General features: G+C 31.7%; 3 protein-coding genes across 3 annotated transcripts in view; 1 reads left to right on the top strand and 2 right to left on the bottom strand.

Annotated features, from left to right (window-relative positions):
* LOC105618550 (hyccin) overlaps nucleotides 1–4,476 on the bottom strand; it is a 7,085-nt gene extending 2,609 nt beyond the window's left edge. The window contains exons 1-7 of the mRNA XM_012200082.1: nucleotides 4,327–4,476; nucleotides 3,469–3,603; nucleotides 2,358–2,483; nucleotides 1,591–1,808; nucleotides 1,368–1,514; nucleotides 1,044–1,174; nucleotides 810–926 (exon numbers count right to left, since the gene is read on the bottom strand). Coding sequence (XP_012055472.1) covers nucleotides 810–926; nucleotides 1,044–1,174; nucleotides 1,368–1,514; nucleotides 1,591–1,808; nucleotides 2,358–2,483; nucleotides 3,469–3,603; nucleotides 4,327–4,476 — 1,024 coding nt within the window. The remainder of the gene's footprint in view (nucleotides 1–809; nucleotides 927–1,043; nucleotides 1,175–1,367; nucleotides 1,515–1,590; nucleotides 1,809–2,357; nucleotides 2,484–3,468; nucleotides 3,604–4,326) is intronic.
* A 1,690-nt stretch (nucleotides 4,477–6,166) lies between these two features.
* Nucleotides 6,167–9,872, top strand: LOC105618549 (PX domain-containing protein kinase-like protein). Its single transcript, XM_012200081.1, has 8 exons — nucleotides 6,167–6,268; nucleotides 6,890–7,078; nucleotides 7,155–7,251; nucleotides 7,739–8,163; nucleotides 8,246–8,422; nucleotides 8,556–8,966; nucleotides 9,040–9,196; nucleotides 9,664–9,872. The coding sequence occupies exons 1-8, from the start codon at nucleotides 6,167–6,169 to the stop codon at nucleotides 9,870–9,872; spliced, it is 1,767 nt and encodes a 588-aa protein (XP_012055471.1).
* Nucleotides 9,873–13,445: 3,573 nt separating this feature from the next.
* Nucleotides 13,446–20,514, bottom strand: LOC105618548 (tafazzin homolog). The gene is made up of 5 exons (XM_012200079.1): nucleotides 20,400–20,514; nucleotides 16,473–16,601; nucleotides 14,512–14,755; nucleotides 13,575–13,829; nucleotides 13,446–13,485 (listed from the first exon to the last, which is right to left on the bottom strand). The coding sequence occupies exons 1-5, from the start codon at nucleotides 20,512–20,514 to the stop codon at nucleotides 13,446–13,448; spliced, it is 783 nt and encodes a 260-aa protein (XP_012055469.1).
* Between the last annotated feature and the right edge of the window lie 4,299 nt (nucleotides 20,515–24,813).

The following is a 24,813-nucleotide window of genomic DNA, read 5'->3' as shown; positions in this document are numbered from 1 at the left end:
TTCTTTACTTTACTTTACGTTACGTACTACTTCTCTCCTCCTCTCCTCCTCTCTCTCTCTCTCTCTCTCTCTCTCTCTCTCGTGGAAAACAGGCATTCAATATTTAGGGGATATCTTGATGAATATCCCCATCAAGTGGCTTCAGTCGGCAAACGCAATTGTATGAGCGTTGAAAATTCCGAGCGTTGTATTTCACCTGCTCATTCATCTCACCTGATTTAAGATTTTTTTTACTAAACACGTTTCTTTTTACAAACATTGTCTAACTTCGCCAACTATCGTAGTCTAGATATAATTCCGTGTAATTTCTAGTTATTTGATAAAATTGAAAAAATCTTGAATAAAATGAGATGAATGAGCAAGTGAAATTCGATGTTTGGAGTTTATGACGCTCACACAACTGCATATCATTGCCGACTGAATAGCTGTTGGATCGTGCCACTTAGTAAGAATATTTCTCCCTAAATACTAAATGTTTTCCACAAAAAGATGTCCAAGGATATATGCAGAGATCGGATACTTTTGGAACAAATCTCGTAATTATGTTTGATTTCGAATATAATTCCATATATAAGACATAAATTTTTTATTATTAGTGCCAAATAAAAATATGAAGTGAACATAAATATATTATCTTTGTGAAATAAATATAGATAATTTAAAAAATCACAGTATTCATATATTTTCTTAAAATGATTACAATTTATAATCTTCGTTATTATTTCTGACTCTACATTTACTTTTTATTATATGTCGTCGTAAAAAGATTAATAATTTATAATATATATAAACACAATATAAACACATACCTGGTAATTTCTTAGTACGAAAGGAAGCATTTGTGATCATAGACTTTGAAATGGTTGGTGTAGTAGTTGCTGGGGACAATGCAACACTAATTCCAATTGGTCCATCGCTCGGTTGACCTAAATGACCAAAGGATAAAAAGGATTATAAAATATCTTTATGCAACATCTTACTTTCATATTTAGCTTAAATAAATAATACATGTATTATATGCTTGTTTTTATAATGACAATTACCTGGTGCTCCAGAACTGGCAGAATTGCGTATAGCGTTGGTAACTAACATTACATTTGGATACGCTTCATAACATGCTCTGTTATGAATATCTTCTATAGCTTGAGTTCCTACATACCAACATTCGTTATACCTACAAATAAGAATATTATTGTATTATAAAGAAAAAAAATACACATATATTTATATAAGATGCAATGCTAGCAAATTAGTTCACCGTAATGCTCACCAAAATCGATGTATTTAGTAATTAAAATATGTAATAATAAATATTTTTGTCACAGACTAAAATGCTATTAAATTCGCAAAATGCATACATTACATACATGGCAAAATATACAGCATGCAAGAATTCCAAGAGGAATTGGCTGGATACTGGTATACGTGGTAAAAGCCTTGGAACAAAGCTAGACTCACTGCCATATGAGGAACGTTGATGATGTCCTGGTTTCATAAATCCTTGAGTAACAAGTCTGTAATAGAAAAAAAATACATTGCAATCGAAAATAAAACAGCTTTCATACAGCTAAGAATGACAGTCGCACTTACTTTGTTGCAACCTTGCACAATTGTTCTAGAGCAAATTTATTTATATATCCAAGTTGTTGATTATAAATAAAAAGTAAGGCTGTCATAACTTTCAATCTATTTTGTGCATTTAATGTTTCTACTTGTTGCAATGGACCCCAGCTCACAAGTTTCGAGTTACATTCTTCAAAACGACGTACAGCGCTTTCTGTTAGTGAGGCTGGTGCTAGACTCGCAGGCTATTTAAAAAAATACATTATATTAAATAACTATGAAATCTATAATAAATGTAAAATAATTTGGCAATTAATACTTTTTTTCTTTGTAGAATTTTCTTTAACAATATCATTAATATAAATTAAATATATGTGTATTAAATATTAATTAAATCACAAATAGTAGATCTTGCTCAACTCCATTCAATGCTCCATATTTCTTTTTAATAAGCTAACATTCGGTAAAATGATATTTTGCTGAGATGCAATTTTGAACTCGATGTCAATTAAACTTTATTAATTCACTTTAAATGATATACTTAATATATTGAATGTCCGATAACATCTAACCAAAGTGCTAACGCTAGAAGTGTAATCTGAAACTCGTGGTTTAGCTTAATCGTAAGCTTCTAGAAATGTAATCTGAATCAAAGTTTTATTGAGTATCTATTCACATAAAATATATCTTCAATGATTACTCTCTTGTATATATTTAAAAATGATAACATTATTTTATATTATTATCATTTTTAAATATATATATATCAAATAAAAATATATATGCCAACATACCTCATGATATATAGATAGCATAGCAAGGGATGGTAATCTAAATGAAATTGCTTTTTGTTGTCCTGATTTATCGACCACTTCTAGATTATATAATCCAATTAACAGAGTTTCAAGGGAGCGACAACTCTGGAAATTAGATATTATTAATAAATGTAGTGTTACTTGCTATAATAATTATTTTAAAATTATAATATAAGAAATATAAGAAAAGATTATCAAAATTTATACAATGACTTTATAATTCTATGTATAGTACAATACAGTATAATACAAAATATTAGTTTATCTATCATGTAATTTATATGACAAATAAATTAATATTTTCTATTATCATTTAATCATAGAATTACGAAGTTATAGATTTTAATAATTTTTTCTTATATTTAGTAATTCTATGACAATAACAATGTAATTTATTATAACAATGTAATACAAAATATTAATTTATGTATATATTATTTATATTATATATATTATTTGTAATATATTATATATATTATTTGTCATATGAATTACATGTTCTTTGAATTACATAAATCTGCTTAAATATCAATTATATACCATGATAATGTAAAACATGATAACACAATAAGCCGGCATTGAGACATTATTCTGTATATTATATTACGTCTTATAAGTTTATAGAATGAAGTGAGCAGAAGCAATTCTAACTAATTCTTTTATTTGTTATTTATTTGTATGCTAAAAGTTGCCAAAGAAAAAAATTTATTGCTCTATAAGTTTTCTTAAAAAATGATCTAAAGAAGAATTAGCGAAACAATACACATATAACAATATACATATAACAAGTATACATATATATTTTTTTTATGTTCTGCTGACTTATTCTTTGCCTTTTTCTAATCTTTTTCTATTCTTTAGATAAGATGAACCGAAATTAAAGTTAATCTACGTTAATAGAAATGAGCATTAATCTTCCTTTAGCGAAACATCATATTTTAAGAAAATTTACAGAACAAATTTTTTTTTCGGCAATTTTTTAGCAATAAGCAACAAATAAAAATATTAATTAGAATTAATTTTACTTTCTTTGTTTTGCCAACTTTTAAGACAACATTATATTCTTATTTTAAATAAAAGTACAAGTTACCTTAATATCACCATGTGCAGCGGAATTTAAATAAATATATATTAGCGTTGGTAGAAATTGTAGGGTGAACCTTTGTAACTCTATTTCTCGAGATCGGTAAAAGTTGTACAACTGGTTACACACTTCGTCCATTAACTGTAACAATAATCTAGGATTAAAAAAAAAATTTCTGATTTTATTTTGTATAATCAAATGTGTGCTTTTAACAAATGTTCGAAATTGCTGACATATTCTAACATTATCTACAAGTAATGCTAATTAATTGATAGATTATAACAGATCTTTAATGACTCATGTCTTCCTTTTTCATTGTATCAATGATTTTATAGCTTTTTTCTAAATAAATACACAATGTGATTCATCTAAGAGTATTGAAATAATGATAGAAAGTTTGATATCAAAGATAATTGTTTTCAAGAGACACAAACAATGCTAATTAACTAATTATAGTCTTTAATTATTTATATATGCATATCTTTTTCTCTCATTGTATGAATGATTATGGCTATTATTTTTTCTAAATAAGTACACAATGTATGAGTCACGTAAAACCGTTACTGTAGCCATAGGAAGTATGATATCATCAAACGAAGTTTCTAGGTAATACATTTAATTAATTATAACTTATAATTTATAACAAATCTTTAAAGATTTAAATGTGCATCTTTCTCTTTCAATCTGTCAATGATTATATAATTATTTTTTTCTAAATAAGTACACGATATGATTCATCTAAAACTGTCAATGTAGTGATAGAAAGCTCGATATTAAATATAATCGTTAGGAAATTAGCAGGCAATATTCCGGCTAAAATTCCCTGTGTAAACGGAGAATATTCTCCAGGAATTTGTATTATACCTCGCTGTACTTGGTGCGCTCCTCCAGGAGCACATAAAGCGCTCGCACAATCTCATTATCCTCCGAGAGGGTTCTAGCGAACATGTGCAGCTCCGACGGCGTGACATCCTTGCAGTCAGCCAGCCACTCGTTTATCAAGCTTTCCGTCATTTTCTCCTCACCTTCGTCAATAAATCGGGAAGATCTTACCGACGCCTTGGAGTCTCGGCTTCGACTGCGACTCGCTGACCGTCACCGTCACGGAGATCATCACACAGGTTTAACGTAGAATAGTCGTTCAGCCACGCGAGGTGCATCAAGAAGAATACGAATAACACAAGTGTACTCCGAGTCCGATTACATGTCGCGGACTCCCGTCCTGACTTCGCCGATGTCGCGGTCCTCGATTCTGAAGTGAGAAGTCAACGCGACCACCAAGGTTATCACTGATTTTTAGTTTTAGTCGACCAATGGCGTTACACGTCAGAAATTATCGCGCAGACGAATGAGTTCAAACAATCAGCAAACCGTGAGACTTCGTCCCAATAAGGACGAAGATCCATTAAGATCCATCCAGGGAAGAAGATAGAGGAACACGCACGATCTCCGTTGATTTCCGCCAATTTCCGCACGTTCATTCAGCTGCACTACATTGCACTTGCATCAGCCAGCAACTGCACTTGCACCTCCTCGCATCGCAACTACCTGCTGTTGCGCGCGGCGAAGTTTTCAGCTTACAGCTACTTTAGAGTTGCGGATCCGAAAGGAGGAAGAGATTTGAATGTATGGTTTGAGAAATATATAGTGTTGTGCAACATTAAATTTAATCGATTAGAATGAAGCTTCGAATCTTTTTTTCGATCAACAGTCACAGCGCATAGATATTCTAGATGTGCGTCCTGTACTCAAAGACACGGCTGCGCAATTGACTTAAAGGTGATAATTCAATTCAATCTTTGGTTAAGTCTATTTTTCTTGCACTAGATTGCACTAGAATTCTCTTTCTCGTTTTCGCCAAATATCAAAATATACTTATCTCACTTTAAGTTCCAAAAGTGTAGTTATCCATACACTAAAATCCACAAATCTAAAATGTCAAAAAATGCGCTTTTTATCTTGGTATATTTTAGTACGCACGCAACAAAACAGAAATTGTGGATGTTGGACATCGTTTCCTAAAGGTGATATTCATAATAGTCTGTTTTTATTTTAAGATTTTATTTAATTTTATTTGAGAATGTCTTAAGTAGAATCTTAAGATGTCATAAGCTTATCAGAGGGTTGCATTAGCGTCTCAAGACATTACTTAAGACGATCTTAAAATAAGAACGGACTGTGAATACCGTTCTAAAACGGCCTGATTGTACTTTAAGTAGTCTGAAATACAAGGACTTGGAATACTGGTCTAAGAATCCACCTGTCATAAGACTGATGGCGTCACATTAGTGACGAGTGATTCGTGAAGCATCGTCGGGACTCGGCTTCACGACGATGCGACACGATTAGCTCTAGATTGCGCCGCGCCGTTGAGGTGTTATCGCGACGAGTCAAGAAAGGGGGAGGATAGATAGAGAGAGAGAGAGAGAGATAGAGAGAGAGAGAGATCTGACACAGTCCTCCCCTACGTGCTTGATACATTGCGTGGTGTTGTGTTGCAAAGCGTTGACATTGAAAGTATCCCGCGATAAGTGGTGCCGCCGTCGTCGTCACCGTCACTGTCGCCGCCGCCGTCGTTGTCGTGCGTTTGCCCGATGCTGAAATGAAGCAGAAGCGCGTCATGTATGGCGACGCGCGGAAACTGTGCGAGAGACAAACGCAATCGGCCCCGTACGGGCCCTGCCTCACGTCGGACTAATGATCAATGGCTTTATTCGAGAAGAGATACACGAATAAAGTGCTGTTAGATGATACGGAGCAGCTGACGAGCGTCATCGAAAATGCTAGGACCATCGACGGACATACGGTATGTGCTCCGGTATTTCACTTCCTCTTTCTCTTATCTACATCTCTTTTCCTCCCTCGTTCCCCTTTTTGTCCGTTTCTTTCTCTCTCTCTCTCTCTCTCTCTCTCTCTCTCTCTCTCTCTCTTTCCCCCCTTCTCTCCCTTCTCTCCTCAGTTTATACTGTAATCATCTCGATTTATTTGTCGTTTAAATGAAATTATTGTTAAAATTTTCCCCTGTGTCTATTTTCATTGTATTAACTTTAATTTCAATTTCACTTACTTTATATTTTTTAGTTCTAAGAATTCAATTTCTACTTTTAAGTTCTAATTCTTAGAATTAGAAGACAATACAAAATAAATTAAACCGAGATTAAAGTTAATTTATATCAATAGAATTTATATTAATAGAAAAGAACATTCAGCCTGTTAAGATTATAATAATTATATTTTATCATTGTAACATTTTTGTTATTTTTTTATATACTTATACGAATATATATATTATTTGACTCACAGCCTCTTTAGCTGCACAGTAAACTGTAGTGTTATGCTTTTAAACTTTGATCATTTGTACTGCGTACACTTCCACTTTGTACCGAATTATTAGACACGTGCTAAGAACTATAATTTGTATATCCAGGAATACGTAATCAAAACACAAAGAGGTCCACTTCCCGAAAGATCTTGGAGAGTAAGCAGACGTTACAATGACTTCGTACAACTCAATACAGCTTTATCCATATCTGGCTTCGACCTGCTACTACCACCAAAAAGGATTATTGGTAACATGGAGCCAGACTTTATAGCTCAGCGACAAATAGCATTGCAGGTTCATCTCGATACAGCATACTCACGTTTATTGCGTTTGTGCAATAAGTAAAAAATAATCTGTCTTTTTATTACAGAATTATTTAAACATAATACTAATGAATCCTATACTGGCATCTTCACTTTCCACAAAGAAGTTTTTAGACCCTGAGAATTATACTGCACCATTACATGGTAAGTGATTAATTGTTTCTGAAGATGTTTTAAAAAAATTATTGTGAAGTCGCTTAACAAATATCAAATAATATAATATAGAAAACATTTATGTATGTTAAATACATATATATATATATATATATATATATGTGTGTATTATGTAACATTTATATCTATATTTACTGGATATTATAAAGAGATTAAACATAAAGAGTATATTAATTATTAAAGAGTATATTAATTATGTTCAGTAAAATCAGCATTTAGTTAGAGCTTTGCACTGATTGTACTTTTAGATCATATAGTCCTACCTTTATGAAGAAAACTTTTAACAAAACTTTAAAACTTGTAACAAAATAAACATTTTGTTGCAACCAATGTTATTCAGTGAGATGATTTAATTAAAATTATTGTCTTATTATGAAGGAATTTTTTTCAACATTAAGATGTATAATTTGTTTCTAGATATTAAAAGCAAAATGTGAAAATTATTTATCTTTTCTAGAAATCGCACTACAACAAGTATCATTAGCATTACGAAGCGATGCCAATTTCGAAGTATGCAAGCCCATTCCTGATATGGGATGGCGATTGAGGAAACATTATTATACGGTGAAAAATCGTCAGAACCCGAAACAAGAACTTCTACTAGCTTGGGTCGAGTTTGGCCCTGATAAGCATTTACAAGATAAAGATATACAAGGAGTTTTCAAGACCCTAGGCTCTCTACGACATACTTACATCGAACCAATAGTACACCAGCATGTTACAGACAATGGGGCACTAATGATAAGAAATTTTTATTCGGCGGGTACATTGCGTGACGTTTTATGTATCACTAAGCCTAAACAGCCATTTATAAAGAAATATGGAAATCCAAAACAAATAAAAGCATTAACAATACAAGAGATTGCCACGTACGGTTATCAGGTTAATAATTATTGCACAGAAAAATATATTATAATGAGATAATTTTGAGATTACTCGGTTTGATGTACAATATGATTTGTAGATATTAGAAGCTCTAGGATTTCTTCATGAAAAAGGATTACCTTACGGACATTTACACACTGGCAATGTCCTTTTAACACCAAGATGTGCTAAATTATTGGATATAGAAAATGGACTCCTAGGATTGCCTGCGTTTTATCGGCCTTACGTGGTACAAAGGCGCAAATTGCACGCCACGGTATATGTTATTCTATACCTAATGGCAACAATTAAAAGTAAAAGAGCAAAAGAATACATGAATTTTTCAATCTTTAAAGATATTCTTTCTAGATGTTTTCTTGTATTTATCATTTCATATGTTTTTTTAACAGACTCAGGTTGATGTATATTCATTTGGACATGTTTTGTACGAAATGACGTTCGGACGACCGCTTTTGGAGGCAACGTGTTCTGATTTACCGCAGTGTGAAGCGAATTTAAAAAATTTGCTGGAGGTTATCTTGTCACCAGAAGCCTTGAAACAGGATCTACCAACAGTAGTACGGCTGTTGGAACATCCATTCTTCGAATCAGCGAGACGCGCTGCATTGGCAATTGGTACTGTGGAAAAACCGTATTTTAAACTAAGCAATCATTTAAAAGAGGCTTTACAAGAAGCTGTAAACAAAGCTGAACAACGATTGCGCGATGAACAGAAAGTTGCTCGACATCAAAAGAGGCTCGTTAAAGTTCAAGAAATGATGAGTTCAGAAGAAGAAATGAAAAAACGAAAACATAAATTGGTGAGTATAAACAAAAAGAAACTCAGAAAAATTATGATTGATCGCAGTACTATCTCATATTTTTCTTCTATAGAAAAAGGAGCAGAAATTGGCACAAGAACAACGTTTTTCCTCGCAACTAGGTACAAACGGAACAAAGCAAATAAATGGTAAGAGTCCAGAACGTTCGGACAGTCCTACAAGTACTTCCACAGCTACCAGCGTTGGAACGTTGACTCCTCCATCACTTCGTAAGTCATTATAATGCTCCTCCTTGCTACTGTCATCAATGCTAATTGACATTTACGTTTTTACATCTCTTGATTAGCTGGACACAAAAGTTGATGGCGTGTAGTCATCAAGCTGAGGTCATTCCTTTCACGTAGGTCATTCGAGCATTCAGGTCTTCTTAACATCTTACGAATTTTCACATTTATCCTTATTTTCATTTTATAAGATTTTTCCTCATTGCTTTGTATTGTTTTCCATATAAAATATATTTTTTGTAATAATCATTTTGTAATTACACCCTTAGCTTATCTTGTGCATATTTTTTTTAAATCTTTTTTATTGTTTTTATAATATCTATATACAGGTCTGATTAGTTATGTAGCTTACATCTCTAAAGAGACGAATTAGACAGTTTTTTTGTTGAATTTCTTAGAATGAAATGTAAATCTCTACGAAAAATCTATCATTAAAAATTTCTTTTACTAAGGTTCTGTGGAAGTTACGCAAACAAGCGCAGTTCCTGGTAAAGGTATTCCACCACCACCACCACCACCTTCGTTATCATCACCACATGAAGCATCCGGTGGTGCATCGAATAGTGTATCAAAATCATCAAATGATCGTGCTGCTTTACTTGGAAGTATTTGCAATTTTGACAAGACGAGACTGCGAAGGATTACAAATGGACATCGTTAGAAACATTAGATATATAAAAGAAAAAAGTCAGACAAATCTATTTCAAATCTGGCATGACTGCTGTGCAATGTCGAACAAAGAACTTCCCTTGCTTAATTAGGTCAAGATAACGTACCTGTAGATTATTATGATGAATTGAAAGGTTGTTTGGATGATAACTGTATCGTGCTTCTTGTGACACCTAATAGTACTGAATATTATTTCTCTTCGATCGCGACACTTGCACACATTTTATGAATTTTTAAAATTTCGATATCTTATTTATTGATGCTCGCTACATAAACAAGAGTTTAGCTTAACGTAATTATATTAGGAGTATACTATATTAAATTTGTGATATATATATATATATATATGTATATGAGCGATGAGATTACCCCGTTTGGCCTATTCTTGACGTTTTGACGAAATATAATACAACATTTACTTCGTTTGTATTAGATCTGCCGTCCAAAAACGAGCCTAAACGTACAGAACAACCAATCAAAATATCAATTGCTTTGAAAAATTTGTCATTTTTACAAGTCGTTTCGTATCATATTTTTTTCATATATATACACGCTAGAAATAGGAAAATTGTGTGATTAAAAAAAATTTATATGATATAGCAGTATGTAATTGTATGTTATCTAATTTACGGAATATGCGTACAGTAATTATGCTGGGAGCAATTTGAAACATTTTTAGATTTATTTTAATTGACATTTTTACGACTGCTCGACTGTAAATCAAGAATATATATTCGCGATATAATTATTCGAGAAATTCCATTTTCTAGTCCAACATATCTCCCTATTATTATACAGTTGATAGCACTATAAAATTTTATAACATATCTTGTTTAACGCGGGCCAAGTTTCGCGATCGATTTTATATTGTTAACCAAGCTTATTTTTCTCTTTCTATATATATATATATATATTAAAATTTTTTAATATAAAAGAAAATAAAAAGGCAGTGATACAATGAGGTGATAGTATGTATATTAAGTAAATTTTCTCTCGTTATACTCATCTACTGTTCTGTCTATTCAAAGTTTATAATATACATAATATATATATAAATACATAGTTCTCGTTCGTATTCGTACGATACAATGCGAGGATCGTACGCCGCTTTTGTATCGCTCGTAAGATTGGAATGTCCAGTTTTATAAATTAAAAACGTGCCAAGGGATTTGCGGTCTTCGTATTGATAAATTATATGATATCAACAGTTATGTTAATCCATAGCATAATCTATTTCTATATATGTCGACAACAGTTAAGTGTATGTCCTGTATAATCAATTTGTGGATATTATAATGAAATCTGTAATATATATAATCACACCTTTTAATATATTTGTCATTGTCTTAGATGTATAACTGATTACGTGAATCGATTTCTGATGGCAACAATGACAACTCAAAAGGCATATAAATAATAAGATGGAAATATATGTTAGAATTATATATTTATCTCTACTCTTCACAGGATTTCTTAATAATTATATCAGCTTCCAAAAGTCTACATACACTCAACAATGTAAAATAAACTCTTGTAATCTTATGAAATTTTAGATTCAACAAAAAATAATCTTGACGTTACCAGAATCTATATCAATATATTTGACAATATAAATATTTTTTGGAAAAAACAGATGGAAAACGATAGATATTAGAATTAATGTTTGTCGGTGACAAAAATATTATTCTTTTATGATAAATTGTGTTTATGCACATAGTAATAAAATTTTCAGAATCAATGATCAACGAACTCTTTGAGAATCCTTTATAATTGGCATGATTTTTATGTATTACTTTAGATGTGTATTACCCTTTGCAAAGTCATTGCCTTACACGTTTGTAAACAGGTAGTGTATATAGCATACAGAAATGATGTAGAAACTTTACGTATTCTAGGGAAGGGAACAAAAATTTTACGTTTACTTCACATTAAGAAAAATGTGAAGAACGATAAAACAAACATAAGTTTTTATTTCAAACGTTAGAAAAAAAACGATATTTTAATACTTAATAATATATTCAACAAGTATATGATACATATATAAATTTATCACGTTCGAATAGCCCCAAAAATTTTGATAGCAGTCCATGTGTATAGTATAAAAGTATATGTATTCAACATTATGTATATAATACGCACACGTACGGGAACGTAGATAGATGTGCGATTGTCATAATAACACCTGTTGTAACGACTTAATATATCGCAATAAATATTTAAAAAAACTATCATGCATCATCAACGAACGAATATATTGATTTTTTTCTTCAACTATCGAACGAAATAGTAAAAATTATTTCCTATCCATACTGCATCTATATTCATGCTTTTCAAATGAGTTTTATGCAAATTTTAGAATTATAATATATTATAACTTACGAGAGGTAGGCGAATCTTTTGCGCTATGCATTAATTATAACACTTGTTTGTTTAATTGCAAATGTGAATGCCTATTACAAATCTCCTAATAAAACGAGTATAAATTGATTAATTGGCTTGTATTGAGAACGAGAAACATGTAATTAATCAAGCACTTTATTCGCATTAATAATGATCTTAGATTTTCGAAAATAAAATGATGGATGAGGTACTGACATGATTTTTACAGTTACGTTATTAGACTTCAGTTGCATTACATAGTCCTCGCTTGTACTATCAAAACTTTTATTGACAATCATCGTAAAACCATAATAATATTATAATTATTCATACTATGTACATATGTAATATACAAGAAATCCTATTTTTGCGCGCGAATAGTAGGACATCTATATATAGATCCTATATATAGATATTTATAAATCTGTATACAGATATTTATAAATCCTGGATATAGATATTATACAAGACATTACTCATAAAATATATAACTCCTCGAGAATATATTAGGAATATATTAGGTGTAGTAAAAAGAAATCCATTATTTTTACATTGAATAGAAAAATAATGGATTTCTTTTTATTACACCTAACATTAACAAAATGTATAAGCTCATACACTCCTCCGTTAGAAATTTCTGATGAAGTTGCAATCAACTTTTTCTTCATTAAAAAATTCGTTCGTCGCTGTTTATAATATAGAAATTAAATATCTATAATGAAATTAATAAAAATCAAATAAAATTTACTAATAGTTTATACTTGAAATTAATTAAACAAAAACTAAATCTCGTGAGAATTTCAATAAATCACTTAAACAATTTCAATTTATATTAATAGAAAAATATGTAAAATTGCGGAAGCAAGTGCATAACTTTGTAGATGTATTTTGTAGTAGATATATTTTGTGTTGCGTATCAAATGATCTCTCGAAGAGTTACGAAAATATAATTTAAAAGATGATATAAACGTCGTAATTCGCAGAATGATTTCTAATACAATTGATACTTACATTATTCAGTATTGTCAAAAATACTACATATTACAAAGTACGCATTAAAAAAAAAACTAATTTCGTACGAATTTATGTTTACATACAAATCTCACTTTTGTTGATATCAATTTCTCTTTATATTTTTGGCAAATTAAGGCTAGACGGAGGAATGACGAAAAAGGGATAATCTTCGTCATAACTTAGTATGAAGCTTTTCCGTTGTTGCTTTCAATCTGAAAAATGTTTAAATATTTTTTCACTTTCCTTATTCCATCGAGCATTATTCAATAGTTCGAAACATTAGATATAATTATAGCACTACCTGGAAAGCTCTTGCTGAATGCGATCAGTTATCGCTTTTCGCGCATCCATCTCGCTTGCTTTTGATTCTCGCAATTCGGTCAACAATCCGCTAAAGTCTATGGGCTCACCGTAATTCATGGTAACTCTTTTTCCCACTTTAAGCATATACGGTGGTTCGTTGGGAAGTACTTCATCCATACCAAGATGACAGATAGGAATTACGATAGGCGTGATGGGTGATTCTAATATTAATCTACCTATGCCCCATTTCAACCTAAAATCATCGATTATTTTCACTGCGTGTAACTATAGTATTATTATTAATGAGCAAATAAGAACCTAAGATTCTTATAGCGATAAGAAAAAATGTGAATTGTAAAATATTGTTTTGTGTATTATTTAACATGTTTCTTTTTTTTATAATTACTCTTTACGAATCTTTAAATGTGCAATTCCATCGAAAATGTGCAATAAAAAAGCATTATATTAATTAAAACCTTTATTTTGTTATAAATACTGTCATAATAAGTTACTTATTAACAATATTTGTTCTGTTTAATATTTGTTTGATTTCTTACTTTTTTCAGACTTACTTATTTCAGAAAATTCTGATTAATCCGAATTCTTTAACCAAAATATATAAAAAATCAAATGACTACTTCTGGATTAATTTCTACAAAACGCTTATCTATACATCACCTTATTTTTCGTACATATAGAGTTTTATAAAAAGGTAACATTTAATTTAATAATCTACTTATCAAAAAATAAGTTCAATTTTTATTTTCTAGTCGATTTGAAGTTGAAGAATTACAAAAATGTAATTTACAAATTATAAACGTTTTTGCATTTTAATATACACGGTGACTGAGTAAACTTTATAGACTAATAACTTTATATGCGTAGATCACGTTATCTAGTCTCAGAACAGAAGAAAAAATAATTGGAGTACAAACCTCATCTCTTCCTTAAGCATATTGACTTTTCCCTCGGGGAAGACATGCACCCACTCGCCAAGGGCCAGCCTTTCGATACAGAAGTCCACGGCTTCCTGATACACGCCGTCTCCTCGGATGATGGGTATGCACTTGCCGAGCATGAAAAAGTAGGAATGCCAGACATTCGTGAAACAAATGTCATGCGCGGCGAGCGACCATCGTACCTTACGTCGGCTCCACGAGTGCCTGAAGTCCAGGGTCGCTAAATGAGTTCAGAGATTTTTCTGTCTTAAATTCTTTCATTCGCGATCGCATATCGGCGTCGTTCTGAGAAAGAAAAACACGTCTCAAAAGAGGGACAAAACGTACATGAGGATTACAAAATGTCGATTACAAAAAAACCAACATTTGTCTTAAAACAAAATTTAAAAATATATAGAAAAAAATTGCTTTTAATTATCATCGGCACATAATCAAACGTCAGGGACACAATGAAGAACAAGGAAGAAAGAATGAAGAACGTATGATAAATGGGGCATCGATAAACGAATGACGCAGATATTCATGCTTACTGTACTCATTGTCAACTAATGGGCGCTTATCGTCATTGTTCTTCATTCACATTGGATCAAATTCAATTCTCGTAGCTAATCATCTATCCTCATTATTTATCATCAGTTAATGTCTTGTATCAGCGAGATTAAAATTCTTATTCACAATAAGAAGCACAGACAACAGGAACACACTCTAAAAATATAAATCAAGTAAGAAAAGCGTCAATTACTATCAAAGTTAGATGTTGAAATAATATTCCTATATATATTTTAAATACATTTATCTAAGATATAAATATGACTGTACGTCAATTATTTTCAGATTGGACTTGCAACACAATCACATTGAAATAATATTAATAATTTCACAATAATAATAATTTCAAATTAAATTTCATCGCTGATTTGATGTTGGCCATTAATTTTACAGATTAGTGGCTAACATCTCTTTACAGGTTTAAGATGCTATCGTTTCAGGCTGAAAGTAATCGACGCACAGTCATACGTCTGAAATAAATGCATTTAAGACCCGACTAGAAATTAAAATCCTGATCCCGATAAAGACCCTATGTTTGCCCGATTTAATATCAGGTCCCGAGTTGAGATATTATATAGTTGAGATATTATATAAGTGAGATATTATTGCTTTATTGACATCAGAGTAAAGAGTATATTATAGATTAAACTCTAGATTTTATTCTCTATTCCTGATGCCTATGCCTTTTATTGTGCATAAAGTTTAAATCCCAGTGATTTAACACTGAAAAAAAATGATGCATATTTTAATTGAAAATAATTTTGTTAATTCAATAACATTAATGAAAGAAATACATCATGCCTTTGTTTTAATAAAATTTTATTTGTTTCATTAATACTGTTGTTAAATTAACAGGATTATTTTCGATTAAAATAACGTTGTTGGAATATCATTTTTTTTTCACTGAAGTAATTTCAAAGAAATTATTCGTGCTCTGTTGCACAAAATATCAGTAATTTTATTTAAAAATTTACTTAAAAAATGATATCTTTCGATCAAAATGAATTTTTATTTGATTTCTTTTTCAACAACTGGACAGTCCCACATCGTCATGAAGCGACAATGTATTTTGTCCTTATGTTTCATTGCGTCCGCGACTCTAACTGCGCGGTCCGAGATCGTAAAGAGTGCCTCGAAGCTGTTTTATTAGACGGCAGAATGAACGGACCGCCGGCACTATACATTCCGGATGATTCGTACGTTCCGCACACGGTATTTTATTTTTCTCAATTTCTCGAGACGATAAATCAGCCGCGCACAACGCAAAGTCTTAGCCCCACGTGAGACTGAACGTGGGGGAGGGAGGGAGGAACTGATGATACGTTATTATACGCAATGCCGAAAGGCATTTAACAAACGACGTAAAGGAGAAAAAAAAAGTCTCTTACCCCATATACCTGGATCGTCGAAGCAACTGTGATGATTCGACACGGTAATGAGCGGAACATTTTTCGGCCGGAGGTCTAAGGCGCGCACAATAATGTGCTTGTTGTACACCGTTGTTTTGTTCAGCCATTCTTAAATGCAAAAGAGAGAGAAATTCTTTGTTAGATTATGCCATAGAGAGCGGTATATTTGGTGTCGCGATAACAGACCAAGATGTTGCGAGAAGTGGAGCGAGAAGTTGACCCTTGAATCGTGACTTGACGCAGCACGCGAAAGATCATTGGAATTTAATCGATGTCGCGCTCTTAATCAATTTGGGAAATTTAAGAATCAGACTTTTTTCGCCGATATATTATCGAAATACTCTACAACCCATTCTCAAAAGAACTCCGATTTCTATTATTTAATGCCCGTAACAGATTACGGATTGATGATTACAATTGCCCGGTTCTACTTCAACTACCAATCACGATGTAGCGAGTCTGTCGTAATTGGCTGAAATAGAAAACTGGGCAGCCGTCAATCGTAATCGTCAACCCGTGATCTGATACTCCTTTTATGGTCTGATGTCATAAGTTGATTCGACGCTACCTGTAATTGCCTATAATTATCCGTTTTTATTTACGATAAGTTGCATAAACACACGAAGAAAGGGAGGGGGAGGAAGAGCGAGGGAAAAAGAGAGAGAGAGAGAGAGACCTAACTGACGAATGCTACAAATAAAAAAAAAAAATGAGATTTTAGCATTCATATCTCACTTTTTATCGATAAATGTGCTTTTAAATGCGTATTTAGTAGTGTTTTTAAATGCGCATTTACGTCACAGATATTACAGAATCTCAGAAATAGATGAACGGATTTATCAATAAATATGAGATATAAATACCTAAGATTATATATAGCATATAAAAAACATAAAGCAGTAACATGTAAACAATGAGAGAGATCGAGGCTAGTTTTGGCATTGCGTTTTGTTTATGTATTTATGACGAAAGAGACAATGAAAAAATTACCACAAAATATTTCTTTTATAACATAGATACTTTTCCATAAGTTTCATTTAAATCAAACAAATATTACAATAGAAAAAGAAAAAAATCTGATTCAAAAAGCAAATAAATTTTTGAGCATTTCGTATTAATGTCCTTCAGCTTGAGAAAATCTAAGTGATATATTATTAGTTAAAAAAATGTTTCGTAATATACGACACGTTATTTTGAGTAACGATGATAATTTATTATAATAAAATGATAAATTTAAAAGTTTATCATAGAGGCAACTTAAAGTGATTCACATATATGTGTAAATTATTTTTTTATATCGATATGTAAATCCGATATGTATATCGGAGCAATGACTACAATGCAGCGTATTCATCTTTCATTTACTGCAAAAAAAACCTATATAGTGTATAGAACCATTACTGGAAAATATAAAGAAAGACTCTTTCTATCATATTAGTACTTAAATTATAATAATTAATTGTTTAAAAAATCTAATGCTAAAATTATGAAAACGGTGTTAATAAGTCCCAATCTTTTCTAAGCGAATCAGCCAATCACAGTAAGACAATACATAAGAAGTAGAAAATATAAAAATTGAGTTGTCTGCTATTTACATCTTACTATTTAAGCTTTTTTATATAGCATAGCTATTATCCTAAGAAAAATGATTATAACAAAATGATCGGCAATTGTTATTAAAATATACATATAATGAATTGTCATTATTGCGAAACTGTTATTGCAAGTCAGAAAACGTCTAGAGAACTAAGAAACCAGAATAAGATGATCTATCTTTAGATGATCTATCTGTGTATGTAAATTGAAGTTTACACATAAATGCATAAAATTATTATAATATTCGAATTATTTCTAGTAATGTAGAAAATACGAGCAAAATCATAAAACTTACGCAAAAAAAAATTGACAAAAGATATTATTTTTCAAATAAATTGATAAAATTTTATTAAAATATATGAATATCTCACGCTTATACATCAAAATCAATGTTATTGTGGAATAAATATCAGAATTGTGTGTAAAAATGGTATCAAAAAATAAATCAATTTATTTGCATTGACATCAGAAAAGAAAAAAAATTCAGAAATAAGTTTAGTGCTATTTAACCTAATAAAACTAAAAATTTATATAAATAATTTTTTTGTTCATATTCATTCTCACCGATCGTAATTTTTATAAAATTATTATTACTAATTAATTTATTGTATTATCATATTGCAATTTAATTAAAACTATGTAACTTAATATATAATTGTAGTTTAATATACAATATAGTATATGATTAAAAAAATCTTTTCTTCCTATGTCTTATTTTAGTCAAATACAACAAAATATAATATTTTTGAAATTTTGTCCATTATGTTCAATTATAAATAATTTTTCTACTCAATCATTTAACATTTCCAAATGCAAACGATTTTAAAACTTATCTGCATATCACAGTAAAAAGTATTTTATACTTGTGTTAAAATCGATTCTTGTTAAAATTTTATTGTTGAATTTTTAATATATCTAGAATGTTAATTTAACGTAATGTAGTCATATTACCAATGAATATTTTATATTTCTTGATATTAAAAAATTACCAATGAATATTTTGTTTTCTTGATATTAAAAATATATATTAAAATTACAAATAATACGAACATAATACAATTTTAAAATGTTAATTCTGAAATGAATGAATAAAAGATGAACGTAAATGTAAAACTTGAATTTCTTTGCGCATTTGATTTTTTTCTCTTTTTCTCTCTAACATAAAAAAAGAGGAAAAATGGACTATGTAAAAAGTTGAAAAAAAAGGCTATACATTAATATATTAATATATTAACATATAAATATTAATTTTATTGGCAAAAACATTCACAATTTATTTTCAAATCTTATCAAAATGTCATATTTTTGTGTTAATTTTTACATCATGTATTATATTTGTATTATATTTTAATGTATAACCTTCTTGTCAACTTCTTACATGATCTTCATTTTTTCTCTTTTTTTTCATATTAGAGAGAAAAAGAGGAAAAATCACCTGCACAAAAAATTCAAATATAAAAAGAATAGGCTCATATTAATCTTGTATTAAATTAATATAAAAATTTGGATCGTTTAAGACACGTAAAATATGTTAAATTTAACACAAATTTTCCAACTGTTTATATTTGTTTCAAATATTTCAATACATATTAAAATACTGTTTTCATGTAAATATATTGTTTCCTAAATTTTATAGAACTATTATACAATGCGCATGCTAATTTCAAAATAATTCAAAAAGCATCAAGACTGCCTTATTTTCAGAACTTTACTTGTTTACGACATTACACACAGTATATGTAGAGAATATTATATGAGACGCTTTATTCAATATCCATGATTGATGATACAATAAGACTTTGATTTCTTTTTTCTCTTTCTTCTCAAAGCAAAATAGTTAACAGATAAGGTTTATTTCTGCTATCTCATATATCACAATCCATGTAATTATATCACACGCACATCGTATACTCCGCAGATACACCGACAATTTTTTTTTTCCATAACAACATCAACGTTTTCTGCGCAACCTTCATTATCCACGATGCGGTATACATGCCATGATGGTAAACAACCATGCTTCGATATTTCCGCGCGACAACGACGATCATCGATGTCAATCGCAAAGATGCCGTATTGGGTGTTGTCTGTTTTTTATTTAACCATCATGCACATCGTCGCGAGCGAGCAATGGCTCTCATATGCGAAACGCACGAGGAAATCGCTCGCATATTACCTACCAGGCTAACGTTGCACGGAATCGACTTGGAATTGCTCAGCGAACCGTATCGTTCGAGTGATCCACTTTTTCGGGCCATCGGGCTGATAAATTCCACGCGTGGGCCGGCACGCGGGACAATGTGTTCTTACCTATGATGATTTTCGAAAAAATGCCCACCGCCGCGAAGGTTATGCTGCTCGCGATGTTCCAGAGTCGGGATGAGTTCCGTAGTTTCGGTATGATCCACTTAATATCGTATACCATCGCGTCGACGGCCACCACCGTGCCCGACGACTAAGAAGAGCGGACGGCGGCGCGGCAATTATATCGACGATCGGGAACTGACTTCCCCGTGATACACCGTCCGATCTTTCGTAACGCGCGGCAGCCATCTTCGTGGCGAGTCCGCGCGCCATGTTTCGCTACGCGGTCACGTGGCCGCGCGAGCGCGGCCGAGCGACACCGACGGCAACCGATTATGACCGAGTGACGATTGGTAACGACTTGACGAGTGTTGAGCCGCGCAGCCGTGCAGCGCTACACCTGATCCGCGAAATTGGATTTAGGTTCGCTACTTCGCTCCCGGCCTCCCGCTCGTGCGATCATAATTATATGGAGTGCCGCGTTAAATTTAGGATTTATGTCGACCTTACCTTTCCATTTGATGCTTTCTTGTCACTTTCACATATAGAAAAAAATTTTAATCCATTTCAATCCATTATCGTTTTGCTGGATTTTTAAAGATCTTTTTAAAGATCTAATTTTAGATCAATTCCTATTTGAAATGAAATTATCTAAGATCAGTCTTTTGTAAAGATCTCCAGCAAACAAGAATGGATTTAAATTTTTTTCTATCAGAATGCATATTTTAAATAGTGAATACCTTTTTTTGGATTTAATCGGATTCAATTAGATTCAATTGGATGCAATTGGATTGAAAAACTGCAAAATTCTTATTCAAAATTTTGAACGATATATTTGTGTCGCACAGAAAAAGCTAATATTATTTTTAGATTGAAAGGCATAGAGATATGCCATGCAATTCCTATGAATAAAAATGAATAAAAATACATTCAAGGTTGAAAACCTTTATTCATTTTAACATTCGTGAATCAATATTTCTGAAAATCTGAATCCATTTCAATCCATTCTCGTTGGCTGAATATGCAATTAGTGATAACGCAATTTGAACACATTATAAGTGCGATTAGATTATAATTAGTTTTAAATTTATAGTTTCAGGGAATGGAAAGTTACTTTTTTAAAGAAACAAGTTACAGTTACTCGTTATTGATTTTTTAAAGAAATTCGTTACTTGAAAAGTTTTCCGTACTTAAAATCAATCTAAACTAAATGCTACAATAAAATCAGTCTAAAAAAATGTACTTTTGCAACATTTTTGTTTAAATTAAAAGTAATATACAACAATAACTAGCTTTACTTCTTAGTTTTTCCTTAAAAACATAATTTCATAATTTTGAAACTTGTAAAATATGCGGCAAACTGAAATGTATGTCACGTGGAAATGTTTTATTAAATCCTACATATAAACTCGCAAACCCGCTTTTGATTATTTATGTTTCCTATAATCTCATAAACCAAGTTTTGCTGGATATTACTCAGGAAAGATAAATAAAAGAGAAACTCGTTTAACGAGAAAAATACATTTCTATTTAAAACAGAAAAAAATCTACGCTTTTTTATTTTAATCGGTTAGATATTGAAATGAAAAAAAATACGATAATAATCTTAAGAAAATTTTTTTTCCAGAGACTGAATTCGATTCAATATTATAATAACACGATGTCTGATAGAAATGATAACAAAAAGTTCTTAAAAAGATTTGATCCACTAATGACTCAGTTCTACTTGTTGACGTAGATAACTTTAATGACGGAATAGCTAGCATTATTCATGAACCACGCATGGTGCCAATAAAATGTTAGTTGTTAGCAACACTAGAACATAATTTCGATGGTTTAATTAATAAATCAATACTGCTAAGCCTACTATCTCCGTTTGATTTAACGTATCTCTTTCGCGATTTAATTATATCACGGTCGGACGATCGGATATCGTGCATATAATGAAACAAACACGCACTCGGACGAAAACGAAGCGATCAAAAAGTGGAAAACGAAGAGTGGAGGGAATTGCGAACGCGGAATATTAAGCGTGGGAAAAAAGACATGCAAAAGAACAGAGCAGGAAGGAAGAAGCAAGAAGCGGATACCGAGAACTTCGGACCGAGTGAACATGAGGGGCCCTTAAGGAGGATACAAATGAGGGAAAAGTACGATTTGGATTCAATATGAATTGGAGTCAAAAAATTTTGTCGATTAAGGAAGAAGGAAATATAAAGTCTTCTTTCGTTCCATGATAGGATATTTCTCTTCCGAAAATTCCCATGATGATGTTTTTCTTCTAGAACAAATGTAATTATATGATAACGTTATATGTGCAATAATAATGTGCGTACAGTTGGAAAATTGTGTTAAATAACATATTTCACATTTTCCAAACGATCCTTCCACATTTTTTTGTTTTGTATATGTAAGATGAATGTGTTAAAAAGTAATATAAATATTGTGTAAAAAATTAACACAAAAGATGTTACACGTTAACACAATTTGGAAACGAATTTTGTAAAAGCATATTTTATTAACAAAATTAACATTTAATATATGTAAAATGAACACGTTATGCACATTTTCATTTATTTTAAAATGTACGTTCTACAATTACATTATTTTTGTGTTATTTAATTGTTTACTTATTCATAAATAATGTTATTGTAATATTAAAAATGTTTCATATCAATTAAACGAAATATTTTAAACAACACAATCATTATTATTAACATTTTCGTACATGTGTTAACAATTTAGCATAAAAATTTCAAAGCTTAGTTTTAATACAAATAGATATGTTAAAATGCTTTTTACTTCTTATGTATGTTTCATGCATTGGTCCTGTTTGCATTGCTTGTACTTTTTGCGCTCAGCATTTTCGCTTTCTCTCTTTTCAACGTCAAATATATATCTATCTCATTTTAAGTGCAAAAATATTTCTGGGGATTTCATTCAACGCGAACAGACTCATTATGAGCATCAAAAGTGCAAAAGAAACGCGCGACGCAGCCTGACAGTTGAATGACAGATAATTTCGGAGTTCATTATAAAGCAACGCGTCACATTTTTTTCATTGGTAATTCGTAATCTCTTGATTATAGTCTTGAGAAATCGTTCGGCACAGGCGAACGTCTGCTTTGATCCGAGTATTAGCATCATCTCTCTACTTTTGGTAAGTGTGACCAACTTTAAACGTGCATTATTCCAATCTATTTACCTCCTTTTTATTTCTCTGGAGGCAGAAAACATTAATTTAATTATTATTACTTATGTAATAATAATTACGATTATATCGCCATTACTTCGATTGCAAAAATGTTCAAAGATTAAAGACATAAGAATATTCGCGTTTCTAGAAGTTGTGAGACAACGAATACCAGAGACACGAATATCAGAGTTGCTCAGTTATTTGTAATAGATAAAAAAGACAACGCGGACATAAACACGAGACAGTTAAACCGGCGAGTGAAAACAATAGAAAAACGAGCATAACGATTAATAACATTTCTAAACGGCATTTAATTTAACATACATTGCCATTAAATAATTCGATATTGCAGTAAAATACAATACAGCACGCGCTGTAATTTGAAGAAATTTGGGATATAGCCGTTGTATCTTGCACAGGCAAGAAAATAAAATCAAAATATCGTGTTGATTTGAAAATCTTTAAATCAAAGCTTTCTCGAACAATCGAAAATAAGTAAATAGTTTTCTCCGAGACTAAGGTCAGGTAAGCAATTGTGAGATGAGACAGCCAGCTCTTGTCACACGCAGTTGATTGTATAATATAACGCGCAGAAATCAAGATTTTTGTATGTGTTTAAGTACTAACTCGTTAATATCATTCGTGGCCACTATTTAATCCGAGTTTCTTTAAACATCAAACTACTACTATCACTCTGATTGATTGCATCTTTCATCGTGAATGCAGCTACGACATGTTATATGATCCAAGGAGACAAAGAGAATCAATTGAGCTACAACAGGAGCGAGTTAATCGGAGAGTTCTCGGAATCCGGGCCTCGTCAGGATCATCGTTGGACGATCGGTCCTCGAGAGCTTCTCTGATAACTTTCCGCGAAACACGCGCGTAGCCAGGCAGTTAACCACGAATACAATCGACACGCGAGTCGTCGACTCGCAAAGGGCTCGTCGTTGATCGCACATTCATTTACGATCACGAGTGAAAATCTGCGCGCGCGTGTAAGGAGAAACGATGGATGGAAAAAAAAGAAGAAAAAGAAGAAGAAGAGAATCGCGAAGAGAGAGAGAGAGAGAGAGAGAGAGAGAGAGAGAGAGAGAGAGAGAGAGAGAGAGAGAGAGAGAGAGAGAGAGAGNGGAGAGAGAGAGAGAGAGTAGAGAGAGACGAGAGGTACGGTACGGTACGGTACGGTACGGACGTACGGTACGGTACGGACGGTACGGGACG

This window comes from Atta cephalotes (genome assembly GCF_000143395.1).
Source record: "Atta cephalotes unplaced genomic scaffold scaffold00017, whole genome shotgun sequence".
Taxonomy (NCBI): Eukaryota; Metazoa; Arthropoda; class Insecta; order Hymenoptera; family Formicidae; genus Atta; species Atta cephalotes.
The sequence above is the reverse complement of the archived record's forward strand: the minus strand, read 5'-3'. Positions and strand labels throughout refer to the sequence as shown.